Below are 19,848 nucleotides of genomic sequence, written 5' to 3'. Positions count from 1 at the left end.
CTGCCAGGAAATGGGAAGTGAATAGATATCAGTGACAGTGAGTATGAATGTGCTGCTTTAATCACATTGCTTAAAGGGTGCACCACGCAGAACACAAACCCAAGGTAGGAAATACCCATCCCCTGGGAGGTAACAGTGCAACATTGTCTGGACCCATTTCACTTTTGCAGAAACAAACTGCCTGAGATGGGTGGTGCCTGGAATGCAGCATTAGCCCGGCTAAATGAAAGATTTTTGACACAGGGAGTGGTAGATCCTGGAATGTGCTGCCAGAGGTGAAGGTCGAGGCAAATATGATAGAGGCTTTCAAGGGTCTCTTAGATAGGCACATGAATGTGCAAGAAATGGAAGAACATGGACCTTGTGAGGGCAGAATGGAGCAGCTTAGTTGATATTTCATTAATTAATTATTTTAATTTATTTAATTAGTTTGCCACAACATTGTGGGCCTAAAGGCCTGTTCTTGTGCTGTGCTGTTCTACATTCGATAGGATACTTAATAGTATTTTACTGAGGTGTTACTTTGCACCATAAAAGTACTTTTAAAAATGTGCTGTAGAATAGAACATAGAAGAGTACAGCAGAGGAACCGGCCATTCGGAACCAGCTAAAGAGCAAATCAAAAACACCCAAACACAAATCCCTCCTGCTTACACCATGTCCATATCCCTCCAACTTGCTTTCATCCCTGTGCCTATCCACAGGTCTCTTAAAAGCCTCAAATGTATTTGTCTCTACCACCATACTTAGCAGCGCATTCCAAGCATCCACCACTCTCTAAATAAAATAAAAACTTGCCCCTTACATTCCTTTTGAACTTGTCCTTTCTCAACTTCAGTGCATGCTCTCTGGTATTAGACAATTCAACTCTGGGAAACAGATACTCTCTGTGTACTATATCGATCCCTCTCATGATCTTGTAAACCTCTATCAAAGCTCATCACTCTGCTACTGGGTCCTGAATTTCTTGTCAGAGCATTCACAGGCAGTGAGACGGGGCCCTCACCTGCCCTCCACTACTATCCTGAACACTGGTACACCACAAGGTTGTGTATTGAGTCCCATACTCTACTCCCTCTTCACTTATGACTGTGTACCTGCATTTGACACCAATACCATCATCAGATTCGCAGACAACACTACAGTGATTGGGTTGATCTCCAACAGAGATGAATCAACGTACAGAGCGGAAGTACAGAGCTTAGTGAGCTGGTGCTCAGAGAACAACCTGTCTCTTAATACAACAAAGACAAAAGGAGCTAAATATCAGCTTTGGAAAGTCACGGGATGACGAGTACGCTCCAGGCTACATTAACGGAGACATAGTGGGGAGAGTGTCCAGTTTCAGGTTTCTGGGAATACACATCTCAGAAGACCTTACATGGTCCACTAACACCACAACAATAGTTAAGAAAACACAGCAATGCCTGTTTTCCTCAGGACGCTGAAGAAAGCTGGTCTACCTGAACAGATGCTGGTGACCTTTTACCGCTGCACCATAGAGAGCATCTTAACATACTGCATCTCTGTGTGGTATCTCAGTTGTACAGCAGCTGATAGGAGAGCACTTCAGCGGGTCGTCTCTAGCGCACAGAAGACCATCGGGACACAGCTCCCAGCCCTGGAGGACACCTACAGCTCACGCTGCCTAAGGAAAGCTACAAGCATTCGTAAGGACAATACACACCCATGGAATTGTCTGTTTGAACTTCTTCCATCTGGCAGACGTTATAAGATTTCCTGTGCCTGCACTTCCAGACTGAAAAATAGCTTTTTCCCCAGAGCTATAATTGCTCTAAAACAATCGATCAAGCATCATCCATAAATCTGTTATATTGCTACTTTAAATACGGTTTTATGGCTGTCATGCATCCGAGTTACGCTTTTGTACTGCTGGACATTGCTTGTATTGGCTGTTTGCTTGATTTTATTTATTGTTTATTTATTTAATTTGTTGTTTTATAGCATTGAGTACGAGAGTTGCAAACTCATTTTCGCTGTATTGGTGCATGAAAATTGTACTATGCAATGACAATAAAGATATTTCAATTTCAAAATTCCAGAGATAACAAACGATAGGCAGTAATTGGTTAGTTCTAGTCTTAGTTTTCAACAGCCTCTCTGCAGTCTACATTCATGATTCTACCTCCTCTGTTGCCCATCCTTTTCTGTATCTTCTCTGTCATCCTGTCCATTTCTGTCACCACTTTGTGGTCCTGTCCTTTTCTCTGTCTCCTCTCTGTCATACTGTCCTTTCTCTGTCTCCTGTCTGTCATATATTCCTTTTCTGTGTCTCATCTCGGTGGTCCTGTCCTTTTCTCTGTCTCCTCTCTGTCATACTGTCCTTTTCTGTGTCTCATCTCGGTGGTCCTGTCCTTTTCTCTATATCCTCTCGGTGGTCCTGTCCTTTTCTCTGTCTGTCATACTGTCCTTTTCTCTGTCTCCTCTCTGTCATACTGTCCTTTTCTGTGTCTCATCTCGGTGGTCCCGTCCTTTTCTCTGTCTCCTCTCTGACATACTGTCATTTTATCTGTGTTCTCTCAGTGGTCCTGTCCTTTTCTCTGTCTCCTCTCTGTCATACTGTCCTTTCTCTGTCTCCTCTCTGTCATACTGTCCTTTTCTGTGTCTCATCTCGGTGGTCCTGTCCTTTTCTCTATATCCTCTTGGTGGTCCTGTCCTTTTCTCTGTCTCCTCTCTGTCATACTGTCCTTTTCTTTGTCTCCTCTCAGTGGTCCTGTCCTTTTCTCTGTCTCCTCTCTGTCATACTGTCCTTTCTCTGTCTCCTCTCGGTGGTCCTGTCCTTTTCTCTATATCCTCTCTGTCATACTGTCCTTTTCTCTGTCTCCTCTCTGTCATATATTCCTTTTCTGTGTCTCATCTCGGTGGTCCTGTCCTTTTCTCTGTCTCCCCTCTGTCATACTGTCCTTTCTCTGTCTCCTCTCTGTCATACTGTCCTTTTCTGTGTCTCATCTCGGTGGTCCCGTCCTTTTCTCTGTCTCCTCTCTGACATACTGTCATTTTATCTGTGTTCTCTCAGTGGTCCTGTCCTTTTCTCTGTCTCCTCTCTGTCATACTGTCCTTTCTCTGTCTCCTCTCTGTCATACTGTCCTTTTCTGTGTCTCATCTCGGTGGTCCTGTCCTTTTCTCTATATCCTCTCGGTGGTCCTGTCCTTTTCTCTGTCTCCTCTCTGTCATACTGTCCTTTTCTCTGTCTCCTCTCTGTCATACTGTCCTTTTCTTTGTCTCCTCTCAGTGGTCCTGTCCTTTTCTCTGTCTCCTCTCTGTCATACTGTCCTTTCTCTGTCTCCTCTCTGTGGTCCTGTCCTTTTCTCTGTCTCCTCTCTGTCATATATTCCTTTTCTGTGTCTCAGTGGTCCTGTCCTTTTCTGTGTCTCACCTGTGTCATATTGTCATTTTCTCTGTCTCCTCTCTGTGGTCCTGTCCTTTTCATTTAACATCATTGACATTCTGCAACTGTGCCACTCACCTTTTGTCAAGCAGGTTGACTGTGGAAAGCTTTGCAAGTCAACATTTTCTTTGTTTGGAAGCCACTAAAAGATTAGACTGCAATATTCAAGAGTTAATCGTTTTCTTGTTCAAATTCAAGTTGTTGTTAATTGTCTTTTCAACCACACACTTGTATACAGCCAAACGAAACAATGTTCCTCTGGACTAAGGTGCAGGACACAGTATGTAGAACTCACACATAATACATAAAGTAATATTACCACAAATAAATTAAGAAATACTAATGGGTATTTATGTCTCAGATTAAAAAGTAAACAACTAGTGCATCGTATATGATGAGACGATGGCAGGGTGTTCAGTAATCTTATGACCTGAGAGAAGAAACTGTTTCCCATCCTAATTGTCCATGTTCTAATGCTATGGTACCTCCTGTCTGATGGTAGGGGGTTAAAGCGATTGTTGGACAAATGGCAGGGATCAATGACAATGCTAAGGATCCTGTGTTATCAGAGCTTCAGGTAAGTATCTCAGATAAGTGGAAGAAAGACTTCTCAGCAGTCCTCTCAGTCCTTTGTCAGGCCTGCGGTTAGATGCCTTGCAATCCCAGTACCAGATACTGATGCAGTTGGTCCGGGAACTCTCGATGGTTAGATTGAGGGAGGTGGGGTGGGCAAAGGGCAGTGTTTGCTTCCATCTCCTCCGAAAGTGTTGTGTTGTGAAGCTGTTGTGCTTTCTTGACTAAAGAAGTTTGTGTTGGGGACCAGGTGAGATCATCTGTTATGTGCACTTCCACAAAAATGGTGCTCCTACCTTTTTCCACAGAGGAATTGTTTATGTGCAGTGAGGAGTGATCAGCCTGTCCACAATCATCTATTTAATCTTGCCCACAATGAGACTCAAGGTTCTGTGTTCATACCATTCTACTAGCCATTCTACATCCTCCCTGTATGCCTTCTCCTTGTTGTTGGTGAAGGCAACCATTGTGTCATCCACAAACCTGATTCTTTTAAATCCTTTGAAGAGTTTAAAATTCTTAGGAAATGCAAGTTAAAATGAGGATATTAAGAGTAAGAAGAGAAGCCAGGTGAAATACCCCAAAAATAGTGTGGCTGAATGAATACCGAAAGGGGCAGTGTGCACCTTGGAATTGATTGTGTAGTCAAGGAGGGTGGCTGAGTAGTGAGGAGTGGTGAAATGAGTTTGAGAGCTATGAGGAGTTTGCTATAGAGACTAAAGGATATTACACAAAGATGATGATGGATTGAGGTACATTGAGTAGAAGCTGGAAAGGTGGGGGGATGAAGACTAAGGAAGAATAGTGGTGATTAGTCTGATCTTAGTAAAATAATTAGTTTTAATCAGAATTGGGTATAATATCACCAGCATATGTTGTTAAATTTGTTAACTTTGCAGCAGCAGTACATTACAATATATGATAATAGAGAGAGATAAAAACTGAATTACAGGTATATGTACTGTAATTCCATTTTTATATATTGTATATATTTTAATTAAATTAAATAAGTAGTACAAAAAGAAAAGAAATAAAAGAAGTAGTGAGGTAGTGTTCAAAGGTCCAATGTTCATTCAGAAATTGGATGGCTGGGGGGGGGGGGGGAGAACAAAGCTGTTCCTGAATCATTGAGTGTGTGCCTTCAGGGTTCTGTACCTCCTTCCTGATGGTAGCAATGGGAAGCAAGCATACTTTGGGTGATGGGGATCCTTAATGATGTATGCTGCCTCTTTCAGGCATTGCTCCTGGAAGATGTCCTGGATACATCTGGTGTCTAAGTTTACAACTCTCGAAGCTTACTTCGATCCTGTTCAGTAGCCCCCCACACCCCCATACCAGGTAAAGATGCAGCCAGTTAGAATGCTGTCCATGGTACATCTGTAGAAATTTGCGAGTGGTTTTGGTGACATACCCAATCTCCTAATGACATATAGCTGCTGTCTTGTCTTCTTTATGGCTGAATTGTTAGATTCTCAGAGATATTGACACACAGGAACTTGAAATTGCTCACTCTCTCCACTTCTGATCCCTTTATCAGGATTGGTCTATGTTCCCTGGTCTTACTCTTCCTGAAGTCCACAATCAGTTCCTTGGTCTTACTGATGTTGAGTGCAAGGCTGCTGCTATGACACCACTCAACCAGCTGGTATATCTCACTCTTGTATGCCCTCCTGTTACAATCTAAGATTCTACCAACAACGGTTGTATCATCAGCAAATTTATAAATGGCAGTTGAGCTATGCCTAACCTCACAGTCATGGACTAAGCGCACATCCCTGAGGCGTGCCAGCGTTGATTGTCAGTGAGATGGAGATGTTATTTCCCATCCGCACAGATTGTGGCCTTCTGGTTAGGGAGACAAGGATCCTAGTCTTCCACTTTTGTAAATATGGTGCTTGAATTAAATGCTTACATCACTCGCTTTCATATATCTGTCATATAAATAGACAAACCTTTCATTCCTGTTTGTTTGATCCTACCTGGGGGAATTTAATAATTATACTACTTAACTATTAAGGAATCTTCACTTAACAGCCTTTGTAAATTCTTAATAAATGGTTAATTGTTAACAAATGAATGATAATCAAATGCATTATTATAAATGTAGATCTGAGAAGGAAAATGATTCTGGAGCAGAAAAGCACTGTCAGCTTGTTGAACGATATGCCACTTCTTTTCCCAATGGTCAGAGAATTGTTGAGGAGGTGAGTGCTGTTTCTATATATAAAATGATATCCGATATGAAATTACCTCCCTAAAAAAATGTATGTGTGTGTATAAATTTATATACATATATTAGGAAGGTAATTTCATATTGGATGTCATAATATGAGTATTGTTTTGTCCTTTAATTCAGGGATGTTCAAATGTACTCTTATCCTTCCTTTAACCTTGGCAACTTTGTTAAAAACTACCTCAACTTGTTCTTTAAGGAAAAATCAATTTAATAAACTGATATTCCAGCCAATGAAATACGATCAATTTACACATAGAAACAACATTTACTATTTCTCAGAAACAGCTCTAAATTAGAATTAATTGTGAGTGGATTGCTAAGTAGAACGGTGCTGTTTCCGTTCTTGAATATTGAATGTTGTTGTGTCATCTGAGAGGAAAAGGTCAAAGTCTAATGTTTCATTGAAAAGTCTGATATCAACAGGAGTGATTTATGTGGAATGGGGCAGGATTTTGGACAAGAAACATGAATGAGTTGTGAGGATTCTTCACTTTGAGGAGAACCTAATTGACATCTTCAATTCCAGTTGGGCATGGAGGATTCTTGTGCAAGTTGTGAACCTCAAAATGTGACCATGACCCAAGGGGCAGTCCAGTAATTGGGGTGGTGTACAATCCCAATGCCTTCTGATCAAGGTCGTCGAGAAAGTTGAGAGAAGAGAACTGTAATTATAATTTGACGTAGTATAGTCAGGTGATTAGGACTGAATCAAATGTCCTGAAGGCTGGTGCCCAGGTTCAGTGCCTCTCACGTAACCTGTAGAGGAATTCAAAAGGAAAAGATCCAGATGTTCTGGTTCAATGTGCACAATATGAATTATTCCAACAATATAGGCAGAACAAAGAAAGATATAGTGGGGTTCTGGAGTGGGTGTTTCCTATAGTTTTCTGGATGTGGGGTGGATGTTTCCTATAGTGGGGTTCTGGTGTTTCCTATAGTTTTATGGATATGGAGTGGATGTTTCCTATAGTTTCCTGGATGTGGAGTGGATGTTTCCTATAGTTTTCTGGATGGGGACTGGATGTTTCATATAGCGGGGGGGATGTGGAGAGGGTGTTTCCTTATAGTGGGGTTCTGAAGTGGGTGTTTCCTATAGATTTTTGGATGTGGGGTGGATGCTTCCTATAGTGGGGTTAGACAATAGACAATAGGCGCAGAAGTAGACCATTCGGCCCCTCGAGTCTGCACCGCCATTCTGAGATCATGGCTGATCATTCACTATCAATACCCAGTCCTTGCCTTGTCCCCATATCCCTTGATTCCCCTATCCATCAGATATCTATCTAGCTCCTTCTTGAAAGCATCCAGAGAATTGGCCTCCACTGTCTTCCGAGGCAGTGCATTCCACACCTCCACAACTCTCTGGGAGAAGAAGCTCTTCCTCAACTCTGTTTTAAATAACTGACCTCTTATTCTCAATCCATGCCCTCTGGTAATGGACTCTCCCAACATCTGGAACATATTTCCCGCCTCAATCCTATCAAATCCTTTAATTATCTTAAACGTTTCAATCAGATCCCCTCTCAATCTCCTCAATTCCAGCGTGTACAAGCCCAATCTCTCCAATCTCTCTGTGTAAAACAGCCCTGCCATCCCAGGAATCAACCTAGTGAATCTACGCTGCACTTCCTCAATTGCCAGAATGACCTTCCTTAAACCTGGAGACCAAAACTGTACACAATATTCCAGGTGTGGTCTCACCAGGGCCCTGTACAAATGCAAAAGGACATCCTTGCTCTTGTACTCAATTCCCCTTATAATAAAGGCCAACATTCCATTTGCCCTCTTCACTGCCTGTTGCACTTGCTCATTCACCTTCATTGACTGATGAACTAGGACTCCTAGGTCTCTTTGCATTTCTCCCTTACCTAACTCTACACCGTTCAGACAATACTCTGCCCTCTTGTTCCTGCTTCCAAAGTGGATAACTTCACATTTATTCACATTGAATGACATCTGCCAAGTATCTGCCCACTCACCCAGCCTATCCAAGTCTCCCTGTATTCTCCTAACGTCCTCTTCGCATGTCACACTGCCACCCAGTTTAGTATCGTCAGCAAACTTGCTGATATAGTTTTCAATGCCCTCATCTAAATCGTTGACATAAATCGTAAAGAGCTGTGGTCCCAATACAGAGCCCTGTGGTACCCCACTAGTCACCTCCAGCCAGTCCGAGAAACACCCATTCACTGCTACCCTTTGCTTTCTATCTGCCAACCAGTTTTCTAGCCATGTTGAAACCCTGCCCCCAATGCCATGAGCTCTGATTTTACTCACCAATCTCCAATGTGGCACCTTATCGAATGCCTTCTGAAAATCTAGGTACACAACATCCACTGGCTTACCCTCGTCTAACATCCTTGTTACACCCTCAAAAAACTCCAACAGATTAGTCAAGCATGATTTGCCCTTGGTAAATCCATGCTGGCTTGGCCTAATCCTATTTCTGCCATCAAGATGTGCCACTATTTCGTCCTTAATAATGGACTCAAGCATCTTCCCCACGACTGACGTTAGGCTAACAGGGCGATAGTTCTCTGTTTTCTCCTTCCTTCCCTTCTTGAAAAGTGGGATAACATTAGCCACTCTCCAATCTTCAGGAACTGATCCTGAATCTAAGGAACATTGGAAAATGATTACCAGTGCATCCGCAATTTCCTGAGCAACCTCTTTTAGAACCCTCGGATGCAGACCATCTGGACCCGGGGATTTATTAGCCTTCAGTCCTACCAGTCTACTCATCACAGTTTCTTTCCTAATGTCAATCTATCTCAATTCCTCTGATATCTTATGACCCTGGCCCGTCCATACATCTGGGAGATTGCTTGTGTCCTCCCTGGTGAAGACAGATCTAAAGTACGAATTAAATTCTGTTGCCATTTCCCTGTTTCCCAGAACAATTTCTCCCAATTCATTCTTCAAGGGGCCAACATTGTTCTTAACTATCTGCTTTCCCTTCACATAGCTAAAAAGACTTTTGCTATCCCCTTTTATATTCCTGGATAGACTGAGCTCATACCTGATTTTTTTCTCTCCATATTCCTTTTTTAGTTAAGATCTGCTGTTCCTCAAAACTTTCCCAATCATCTGTATTCCCACTCATACTTCTTTTTCTTTAATGCTATACAATCTCTGACTTCCTTTGTCAACCACTGTGGCATTCTGGAGTGAGTGTTTCCTATAGTTTTCTAGATGTGGAGTGGATATTTCCTATAGTGGAGTTCTGGCATGGGTGTTTCCTATAGTTTTCTAGATCTGGAGTGGATGTTTCCTATAGTTTTCTGGATCTGGGGTGGATGTTTCCTATAGTGGGGTTCTGGAGTGGGTGTTTCCTCTAGTTTTCTGGATCTGGAGTGGATGTTTCCTATAGTGGGGTTCTGGAGTGGGTGTTTCCTCTAGTTTTCTGGATCTGGAGTGGATGTTTCCTATAGTTTTCTGGATGTGGGGTGAATGTTTCCTATAGTGGGGTTCTGGAGTGGATGTTTCCTATAGTGGGGTTCTGGAGTGGATGTTTCCTATAGTGGGGTTCTGGATCTGGGCTGGATGTTTCCTATAGTGGGGTTCTGGAGTGGGTGTTTCCTCTAGTTTTCTGGATCTGGAGTGGATGTTTCCTCTAGTTTTCTGGATGTGGGGTGGATGTTTCCTATAGTGGGGTACTGGAGTGGATGTTTCCTATAGTGGGGTTTTGGAGTGGGTGTTTCCTCTAGTTTTCTGGATCTGGAGTGGATATTTCCTATAGTTTTCTGGATCTGGGGTGGATGTTTCCTATAGTGGGGTTCTGGAGTGGATGTGTCCTATAGAGGGGTTCTGGAGTGGGTGTTTCCTCTAGTTTTCTGGATCTGGAGTGGATGTTTCCTCTAGTTTTCTGGATGTGGGGTGGATGTTTCCTATAGTGGGGTACTGGAGTGGATGTTTCCTATAGTTTTCTGTATGTGGGGTGGATGTTTCCTATAGTGGGGTACTGGAGTGGATGTTTCCTATAGTGGAGTTCTGGAGTGGGTGTTTCCTCTAGTTTTCTGGATCTGGAGTGGATGTTTCCTCTAGTTTTCTGGATGTGGAGTGGATGTTTCCTATAGTGGAGTTCTGGAGTGCATGTTTCCTATAGTTTTCTGGATGAGGAGTAGGTGTTTCCTATAGGGGGGTCCTGGAGTGGGTGTTTCCTACAGTGGGGTATGTGGAGTGGGTGTTTCCTATAGGGGAATGTGGAGTGGATGTTTCCTATAGGGGGGGATGTGGAGTGGGTGTTTCCTATAGGGGGGGATGTTTAGTGGGTGTTTCCTATAGGGGGGATGTGGAGTGGGAGTTTCCTATGGGGGGTATGTGGAGAGAATGTTTCCTACAGTGGGGGAAGTGGAGAGGATGTTTCCAACAGTGGGGGAAGTGGAGTGTGTGTTTCCTTTAGGGGGGATGTGGAGTGGATGTTTCCTATAGGGGGGATGTGGAGTGGGTGTTTCCTATGGGGGGGGATGTAGAGAACATGTTTCCTATAGGAAGGGATGTGGACTGGATGCTTCCTATAGTGGGGTATGTGCAGTGGATGTTTCCTATAGGGGGGATGCGGAGTGGATGTTTCCTATAAGGGGGGATGTGGAGTGGGTGTTTCCTATAGGAGGGGATGTGGAGTGGGGGTTTTCTATAGGGGGGATGTGGAGTGGATGTTTCCTATAGTGGGGGATGTGGAGTGGGTGTTTCCTATAGGGGGTGATGTGGAGTGGGTGTTTCCTATAGTGGGGGATGTGGAGTGGGTGTTTCCTATGGGGGGATGTGGAGTGGGTGTTTCCTACAGTGGGGGATGTGGAGTGGGTGTTTCCTACATTGGGGGATGTGGAGTGGATGTTTCCTATAGGGGGAATGTGGAGTGAATGTTTCCTATAGGGGGATGTGGAGTGGGTGTTTCCTATAGGGGGTGAAGTGGAGTGGGTGTTTCCTATAGGGGGGATGTCGAGTAGGTGTTTCCTATGGGGGGGTGTGGAGTGGATGTTTCCTATAGGGGGATGTAGAGAGGATGTTTCCTACAGGGGGGGGATGTGGAGTGGATGTTTCCTATAGGGGGTGCTGTGGAGAGGATATTTCTTATAGGGGGATGTGGAGTGGATGTTTCCTATAGGGGGGATGTGGAGAGCATGTTTCCTACAGTGGGGGATGTGGAGAGGATGTTTCCAACAGTGGGGGAAGTGGAGTGTGTGTTTCCTTTAGGGGGGATGTGGAGTGGATGTTTCCTATAGGGGGGATGTGGAGTGGGTGTTTCCTATGGGGGGGGATGTAGAGAACATGTTTCCTATAGGAAGGGATGTGGACTGGATGCTTCCTATAGTGGGGTATGTGCAGTGGATGTTTCCTATAGGGGGGATGTGGAGTGGGTGTTTCCTATAGGAGGGGATGTGGAGTGGGGGTTTTCTATAGGGGGGATGTGGAGTGGATGTTTCCTATAGTGGGGGATGTGGAGTGGGTGTTTCCTATAGTGGGTGATGTGGAGTGGGTGTTTCCTATAGTGGGGGATGTGGAGTGGGTGTTTCCTATGGGGGGATGTGGAGTGGGTGTTTCCTACAGTGGGGGATGTGGAGTGGGTGTTTCCTACATTGGGGAATGTGGAGTGAATGTTTCCTATAGGGGGATGTGGAGTGGGTGTTTCCTATAGGGGGTGAAGTGGAGTGGGTGTTTCCTATAGGGGGGATGTCGAGTAGGTGTTTCCTATGGGGGGGTGTGGAGTGGATGTTTCCTATAGGGGGATGTAGAGAGGATGTTTCCTACAGGGGGGGGATGTGGAGTGGATGTTTCCTATAGGGGGTGCTGTGGAGAGGATATTTCTTATAGGGGGATGTGGAGTGGATGTTTCCCATAGGAGGGGATGTGGAGTGGATGTTTCCTATAGGGGGGATGTGGAGTGGATGTTTCCTATAGGGGGATGTGGAGTGGATGTTTCCTATTGGTGGGATGCGGAGTGGATGTTTCCTATAGTGGGGGATGTGGTGTGGATGTTTCCTATAGGAGGGGATGTGGAGTGGATGCTTCCTATAGTGGGGATGTGGAGTCGATGTTTCCTATAGGAAGGGATGTGGAGTGAATGCTTCCTATAGCGGGGATGTGGAGTGTATGTTTCCTATAAGGGGGGATGTGGAGTGGGTGTTTCCTATAGGAGGGGATGTGGAGTAGGTGTTTCCTATGGGGGGATGTGGAGTGGGTGTTTCCTATAGGGGGGGATGTGGAGTGGATGTTTCCTATAGTGGGGGATGTCAAGTGGGTGTTTCCTACATTGGGGGATGTGGAGTGGATGTTTCCTATAGGGTGGATGTGGAGTGGATGTTTCCTATAGGGGGATGTGGAGTGGGTGTTTCCTATAGGGGGATGTGGAGAGGATGTTTACTATGGGGGGGGATGTGGACTGGATGTTTCCTATTGGGGGTGATATGGATTGGGTGTTTCCTATAGGGTGGGGGGCATGTGGAGTGTATGTTTCCTACATTGGGGGATGTGGAGTGGATATTTCCTACAGTGGGGGATTTGGAGTGGGTGTTTCCTATAGGGTGATGTGGAGTGGATGTTACCTATAGGGAGGGATGAGGAGTGGATGTTTCCTACATTGGGGGATGTGGAGTGGACGTTTCCTACAGTGGGGGATGTGGAGTGGATGATTCCTATAGGGGGGATGTGGAGTGGGTGTTTCCTATAGGGAGGGATGTGGACTGGAAGTTTCCTACAGTGGGAGATCTGGAGTGGATGTTTCCTATAGTGGCGGATGTGGAGTGGGTATTTCCTATAGTAGGGGATGTGGAGTGGATGTTTCCTATAGGGGGATGTGGAGTGGATGTTTCCTACAGTGGGGGATGTGGAGTGGGTGTTTCCTATAGGAGGGGATGTGGAGAGGATGCTTCCTATAGTGGGGATGTGGAGTGGATGTTTCCTATTGGGGGGATGCGGAGTGGATGTTTCCTATAGTGGGGGATGTGGAGTGGATGTTTCCTATAGGAGGGGATGTGGAGTGGATGCTTCCTATACTGGGGATGTGGAGTGAATGTTTCCTATAGGAAGGGATGTGGACTGGATGCTTCCTATATTGGGGGATGTGGAGTGGATGTTTCCTATGGGGGGGATGTGGAGTGGATGTTTCCTATAGCGGGGATGTGGAGTGTATGTTTCCTATAAGTGGGGATGTGGAGTGGGTGTTTCCTATAGGAGGGGATGTGGAGTGGGTGTTTTCTATAGGGGGGATGTGGAGTGGATGTTTCCTATAGTGGGGGATGTGGAGTGGGTGTTTTCTATAGGGGGGATGTGGAGTGGGTGTTTCCTATAGGAGGGGATGTGGAGTGGGTGTTTTCTATAGGGGGGATGTGGAGTGGATGCTTCCTATACTGGGGATGTGGACTGAATGTTTCCTATAGGAAGGGATGTGGACTGGATGCTTCCTATAGTGGGGGATGTGGAGTGGGTGTTTTCTATAGGGGGGATGTGGAGTGGATGTTTCCTATAGTGGGGGATGTGGAGTGGGTGTTTCCTATAGGGGGTGATGTGGAGTGGGTGTTTCCTATAGGGGGGATGTGGAGTAGGTGTTTCCTATGGGGGGATGTAGAGTGGGTGTTTCCTACAGTGAGGGATGTGGAGTGGATGTTTCCTATAGGGAGGGATGTGGAGTGGATGTTTCCTATAGTGGGGGATGTGGAGTGGGTGTTTCCTACATTGGGGGATGTGGAGTGGATGTTTCCTATAGGGGGGATGTGGAGTGAATGTTTCCTATAGGGGGATGTGGAGTGGGTGTTTCCTATAGGGGGTGATGTGGAGTGGGTGTTTCCTATAGGGCGGATGTGGAGTAGGTGTTTCCTATGGGGGGATGTGGAGTGGATGTTTCCTATAGGGGGATGTAGAGAGGATGTTTCCTATAGGGGGGGATGTGGAGTGGATGTTTCCTATTGGGGGTGATGTGGATTGGGTGTTTCCTATAGGGTGGGTGGGATGTGGAGTGGATGTTTCCTATAGCGGGCATGTGGAGTGGATGTTTCCTACATTGGGGGATGTGGAGTGGATATTTCCTATAGTGGGGGATGTGGAGTGGGTGTTTCCAATAGGGGGATGTGGAGAGGGTGTTTCCTATAGGGGAATGTGGAGTAGATGTTTCCTATAGGGGGGGATGTGGAGTGGGTGTTTCCTATAGGGGGGGATGTTTAGTGGGTGTTTCCTATAGGGGGGATGTGGAGTGGGTGTTTCCTATAGGGGGATGTGGAGAGGGTGTTTCCTATAGTGGGGGATGTGGAGTGGATGTTTCCTATAGGGGGGGATGTGGAGAGGATGTTTCGTACAGTGGGGTATGTGGAGTGGGTGTTTCCTACAGTCGGGGATGTGGAGTGGGTGTTTCCTATAGTGTGGGATGTGGAGTGGGTGTTTCCTATACGGGGTGATGTGGAGAGAATGTTTCCTACAGTGGGGGATGTGGAGAGCATGTTTCCTATACGGGGTGATGTGGATTGGATGTTTCCTATAGTGGGGGGTGTGGAGTGGATGTTTCCTACAGTGGGGGATGTGGAGTGGATGTTTCCTACAGTGGGGGATGTGGAGTAGATGTTTCCTACTGTGGGGGATGTGGAGTGGATGTTTCCTATAGGGGGATGTGGAGTGGATGTTTCCTATAGGGGGGGATGTGGAGAGGATGTTTCCTACAGTGGGGTATGTGGAGTGGGAGTTTCCTATAGGGGAATGTGGAGTGGATGTTTCCTATAGGGGGGGATGTGGAGTGGGTGTTTCCTATAGGGGGGGATGTTTAGTGGGTGTTTCCTATAGGGGGGATGTGGAGTGGGAGTTTCCTATGGGGGGTATGTGGAGAGAATGTTTCCTACAGTGGGGGATGTGGAGTGGATGTTTCCTACAGTGGGGGATTTGGAGAGGATGTTTCCAACAGTGGGGGAAGTGGAGTGTGTGTTTCCTTTAGGGGGGATGTGGAGTGGATGTTTCCTATAGGGGGGATGTTGAGTGGGTGTTTCATATAGGGGGGATGTGGAGTGGATGTTTCCTATTGGGGGCGATGTGGAGTGGATGTTTCCTATAGGGGGGGATGTGGAGTGGGTGTTTCCTCTAGGGTGGAGGGGATGTGGAGTGAATGTTTCCTATAGCAGGCATGTGGAGTGGATGTTTCCTACATTGGGGGATGTGGAGTGGATATTTCCTACAGTGGGGGATTTGGAGTGGGTGTTTCCTGTAGGGTGATGTGGAGTGGATGTTTCCTATAGGTTGGGATGTGGAGTGGATGTTTCCTACAGTGGGGGATGTGGAGTGGATTTTTCCTATAGGGAGGGATGTGGAGTGGATGTTTCCTGTAGTGGGGGATGTGGAGTGGATGTTTCCTATAGGGAGGGATGTGGAGTGGATGTTTCCTACAGTGGGGGATGTGGAGAGGATGTTTCCAACAGTGGGGGATGTGGAGTGGGTGTTTCCTATACAGGGGATGTGGAGTGGATGTTTCCTATAGGGAGGGATGTGGAGTGCATGTTTCCTACACTGGGGGATGTGGACAGGATATTTCCTACAGTGGGGGATGTGGAGTGGGTGTTTCCTATAGGGGGATGTGGAGTGGGTGTCTCCTATAGTTTTCTGGATGTGGAGAGCGTGTTCCTATAGGGGGCTTCTGGAGTGGGTGTTTCCTATGGGGGGCTTCTGGTGTGGATGTTTCCTAAAGTGCGGAATGTGGAGTGGGTGTTTCCTATACGGGGTGATGTGGAGAGGATGTTTCCTACAGTGGGGGATGTGGAGAGGATGTTTCCTACAGTGGGGGATGTGGAGTGGGTGTTTCCTACAGTGGGGGATGTGGAGTGGATGTTTCCTATACGGGGATGTGGAGTGGATGTTTCCTATTGGGGGGATGTGGAGTGGGTGTTTTCTACAGTGGGGGATGTGGAGTGGATGTTTCCTATAGGGGGATGTGCAGTGGATGTTTCGTACAGTGGCGGATGTGGAGTGGATGTTTCCTATAGGGGGGGATGTGCAGTGGATGTTTCCTACCGTGGGGGATGTGGATTGGATGTTTCCTATAGGGGGATGTGGAGTGGATGTTTCCTAGCGGCGGGGGGATGTGGCGCGGATGTTTCCTATAGGGGGATGTGGAGTGGATATTTCCTATGGGGGGGGGATGTGGACTGGATGTTTCCTATAGGGGGATGTGGAGTGGATGTTTCCTATGGGGGGGGATGTGGAGTGGATGTTTCCTATAGGGGGGGATGTGCAGTGGATGTTTCCTATAGGGGGATGTGGAGTGGATGTTTCCTATGGGGGGATGTGGAGTGGATGTTTCCTATGGGGGGGGGGATGTGGACTGGATGTTTCCTATAGGGGGTGATGTGGATTGGGTGTTTCCTATAGGGGGATGTGGAGCGGATGTTTCCTATAGGGGGATGTGGAGTGGATGTTTCCTATGGGGGGTGATGTGGAGTGGATTTTTCCTATAGGGGGGGATGTGCAGTGGATGTTTCCTACAGTGGGAGATGTGGAGTGGGTGTTTGCTATACGGGGATGTAGAGAGGATGTTTCCTGTAGGGGGGGGATGTGGAGTGGATGTTTCCTATTGGGGGTGATGTGGATTGGGTGTTTCCTATAGGGTGGGGGGCATGTGGAGTGGATGTTTCCTACATTGGGGGATGTGGAGTGGATATTTCCTACAGTGGGGGATTTGGAGTGGGTGTTTCCTATAGGGGGAAGTGGAGTGGATGTTACCTATAGGGGTGGATGAGGAGTGGATGTTTCCTACAGTGGGGGATGTGGAGTGGATGTTTCCTATAGTGCGGGATGTGGAGAGGATGTTTCCTATAGGGGGGGATGTGGAGTGGATGTTTCCTATTGGGGGTGATGTGGATTGGGTGTTTCCTATAGGGCGGGTGGGATGTGGAGTGGATGTTTCCTATAGCGGGCATGTGGAGTGGATGTTTCCTACATTGGGGGATGTGGAGTGGATATTTCCTACAGTGGGGGATTTGGATTGGGTATTTCCTATAGGGGGAAGTGGAGTGGATGTTTCCTATAGTGGCGGATGTGGAGTGGGTATTTCCTATAGTGGGGGATGTGGAGTGGGTGTTTCCAATAGGGGGATGTGGAGAGGGTGTTTCCTATAGTGGGGGATGTGGAGTGGATGTTTCCTATAGAGGGATGTGGAGAGGATGTTTCCTACAGTGGGGTATGTGGGGTGGGTGTTTCCTATAGGGGAATGTGGAGTGGATGTTTCCTATAGGGGGGGATGTGGAGTGGGTGTTTCCTATAGGGGGGGATGTTTAGTGGGTGTTTCCTATAGGGGGGATGTGGAGTGGGTGTTTCCTATAGGGGGATGTGGAGAGGGTGTTTCCTATAGTGGGGGATGTGGAGTGGATGTTTCCTATAGAGGGATGTGGAGTGGATGTTTCCGATAGGGGGGGATGTGGAGAGGATGTTTCCTACTGTGGGGTATGTGGAGTAGGTGTTTCCTACAGTCGGGGATGTGGAGTGGGTGTTTCCTATAGGGGGATGTGGAGTGGGTGTTTCCTATAGGGGGGGATGTTTAGTGGGTGTTTCCTATAGGGGGTGATGTGGAGAGGATATTTCTTATAGGGGGATGTGGAGTGGATGTTTCCTATAGGAGGGGATGTGGAGTGGATGTTTCCTATAGGGGGATGTGGAGTGGATGATTCCTACAGTGGGGGATGTGGAGTGGATGATTCCTATAGGGTGGATGTGGAGTGGGTGTTTCCTATAGGGAGGGATGTGGACTGGAAGTTTCCTACAGTGGGAGATGTGGAGTGGATGTTTCCTATAGTGGCGGATTTGGAGTGGCTATTTCCTATAGTGGGGGATGTGGAGTGGATGTTTCCTACAGTGGGAGATGTGGAGTGGTTGTTTCCTATACGGGGTGATGTGGATTGGATGTTTCCTACAGGGGGGGATGTGGAGTGGATGTTTCCTATAGTGGGGGATGTGGAGTGGATGTTTCCTACAGTGGGGGACGTGGAGTGGATGTTTCCTATAGGGGGATGTGGAGTGGATGTTTCCTATAGGGGGGATGAGGAGAGGATGTTTCCTACAGTGGGGTATGTGGAGTGGGTGTTTCCTATAGGGGGGATGTTTAGTGGGTGTTTCCTATAGGGGGGATGTGGAGTGGATGTTTCTTATAGGGGGATGTGGAGTGGATGTTTCCTATAGGGGGGATGAGGAGAGGATGTTTCCTACAGTGGGGTATGTGGAGTGGGTGTTTCCTATAGGGGGGATGTTTAGTGGGTGTTTCCTATAGGGGGGATGTGGCGTGGGAGTTTCCTATGGGGGGATGTGGAGAGGATGTTTCCAACAGTGGGGGAAGTGGAGTGTGTGTTTCCTTTAGGGGGGATGTGGAGTGGATGTTTCCTACAGGGGGGATGTTGAGTGGGTGTTTCCTATAGGTGGGATGTGGAGTGGGTGTTTCCTATGGTGGGGGATGTAGAGAACATGTTTCCTATAGTGGGCCATGTGGAGTGGGTGTTTCCTACAGTGGGGGATGTGGAGTGGATGTTTCCTATAGGGGGAATGAGGAGTGGATGTTTTCTATGGGGGGATGTGGAGTGGATGTTTCCTATAGGGGGTGATGTGGAGAGGATGTTTCCTATGGGGGGGATGTGGAGTGGGTGATTCCTACAGTGGGGTATGTGGAGTGGATGTTTCCTATAGGGGGGATTTGGAGTGTATGTTTCCAATAGGGGGATGTGGAGAGGATGTTTCCTGTAGTTTTCTGAATGTGGACTGATTGTTTCCTATAGAGGGGTTTTGGAGTGGGTGTTTCCTCTAGTTTTCTGGATGTGGAGTGGACGTTTCCTATAGTTTTCTGAATGTGGAGTGGGGTTCCTATAGGGGGCTTCTGGAGTGGGTTTTTCCTATAGGGGGCTTCTGGAGTGGATGTTTCCTACAGTGGGGAATGTGGAGTGGGTGTTTCCTATACGGGGTGATGTGGATTGGATGTTTCCTATAGGGGGGGATGTGGAGTGGATGTTTCCTATAGTGGGGGATGTGGAGTGGATGTTTCCTACAGTGGGGGACGTGGAGTGGATGTTTTCTATAGGGGGATGTGGAGTGGATGTTTCCTATAGGGGGGGATGTGGAGTGTGTGTTTCCTATAGGGGGGATGTTTAGTGGGTGTTTCCTATAGGGGGTAATGTGGAGAGGATGTTTCCTATGGGGGGGATGTGGAGTGGGTGTTTCCTGCAGTGGGAGATGTGGAGTGGATGTTTCCTATAGTAGCGGATGTGGAGTGGGTATTTCCAATAGTGAGGGATGTGGAGAGGATGTTTCCTACAGTGGGGGATGTGGAGTGGGTATTTCCTATTGTGGGGGATGTGGAGTTGGTGTTTCCTATAGGGGGTGATGTGAAGAGGATATTTCCTATAGGGGGATGTGGAGTGGATGTTACCTATAGGGAGGGATGAGCAGTAGATGTTTCCTACAGTGGGGAATGTGGAGTGGATGTTTCCTATAGGGGGATGTGGAGTGGATGATTCCTATAGGGGGGATTTGGAGTGGGTGTTTCCTATAGGGGGAAGTGGAGTGGATGTTACCTATAAAGAGGGATGTGGAGTGGGTGTTTCCTGCAGTGGGAGATGTGGAGTGGATGTTTCCTATAGTAGCGGATGTGGAGTGGGTATTTCCTATAGTGGGGGATGTG

General features: G+C 46.8%; 1 protein-coding gene across 1 annotated transcript in view; it reads left to right on the top strand.

Moving 5' to 3' along the window:
* The window catches only part of LOC132394761 (paladin-like), a gene marked incomplete at its 5' end in the record, with an annotated part of 332,204 nt that overhangs the window by 73,061 nt on the left and 239,295 nt on the right, over positions 1–19,848 (top strand). The window contains one exon of the mRNA XM_059971170.1: positions 1,441–1,670. Within this exon, the coding sequence (XP_059827153.1) occupies positions 1,441–1,670 (230 nt within the window). The remainder of the gene's footprint in view (positions 1–1,440; positions 1,671–19,848) is intronic.

Source organism: Hypanus sabinus, chromosome 5 (genome assembly GCF_030144855.1).
Source record: "Hypanus sabinus isolate sHypSab1 chromosome 5, sHypSab1.hap1, whole genome shotgun sequence".
NCBI lineage: Eukaryota > Metazoa > Chordata > Chondrichthyes > Myliobatiformes > Dasyatidae > Hypanus > Hypanus sabinus.
The sequence above is the reverse complement of the archived record's forward strand: the minus strand, read 5'-3'. Positions and strand labels throughout refer to the sequence as shown.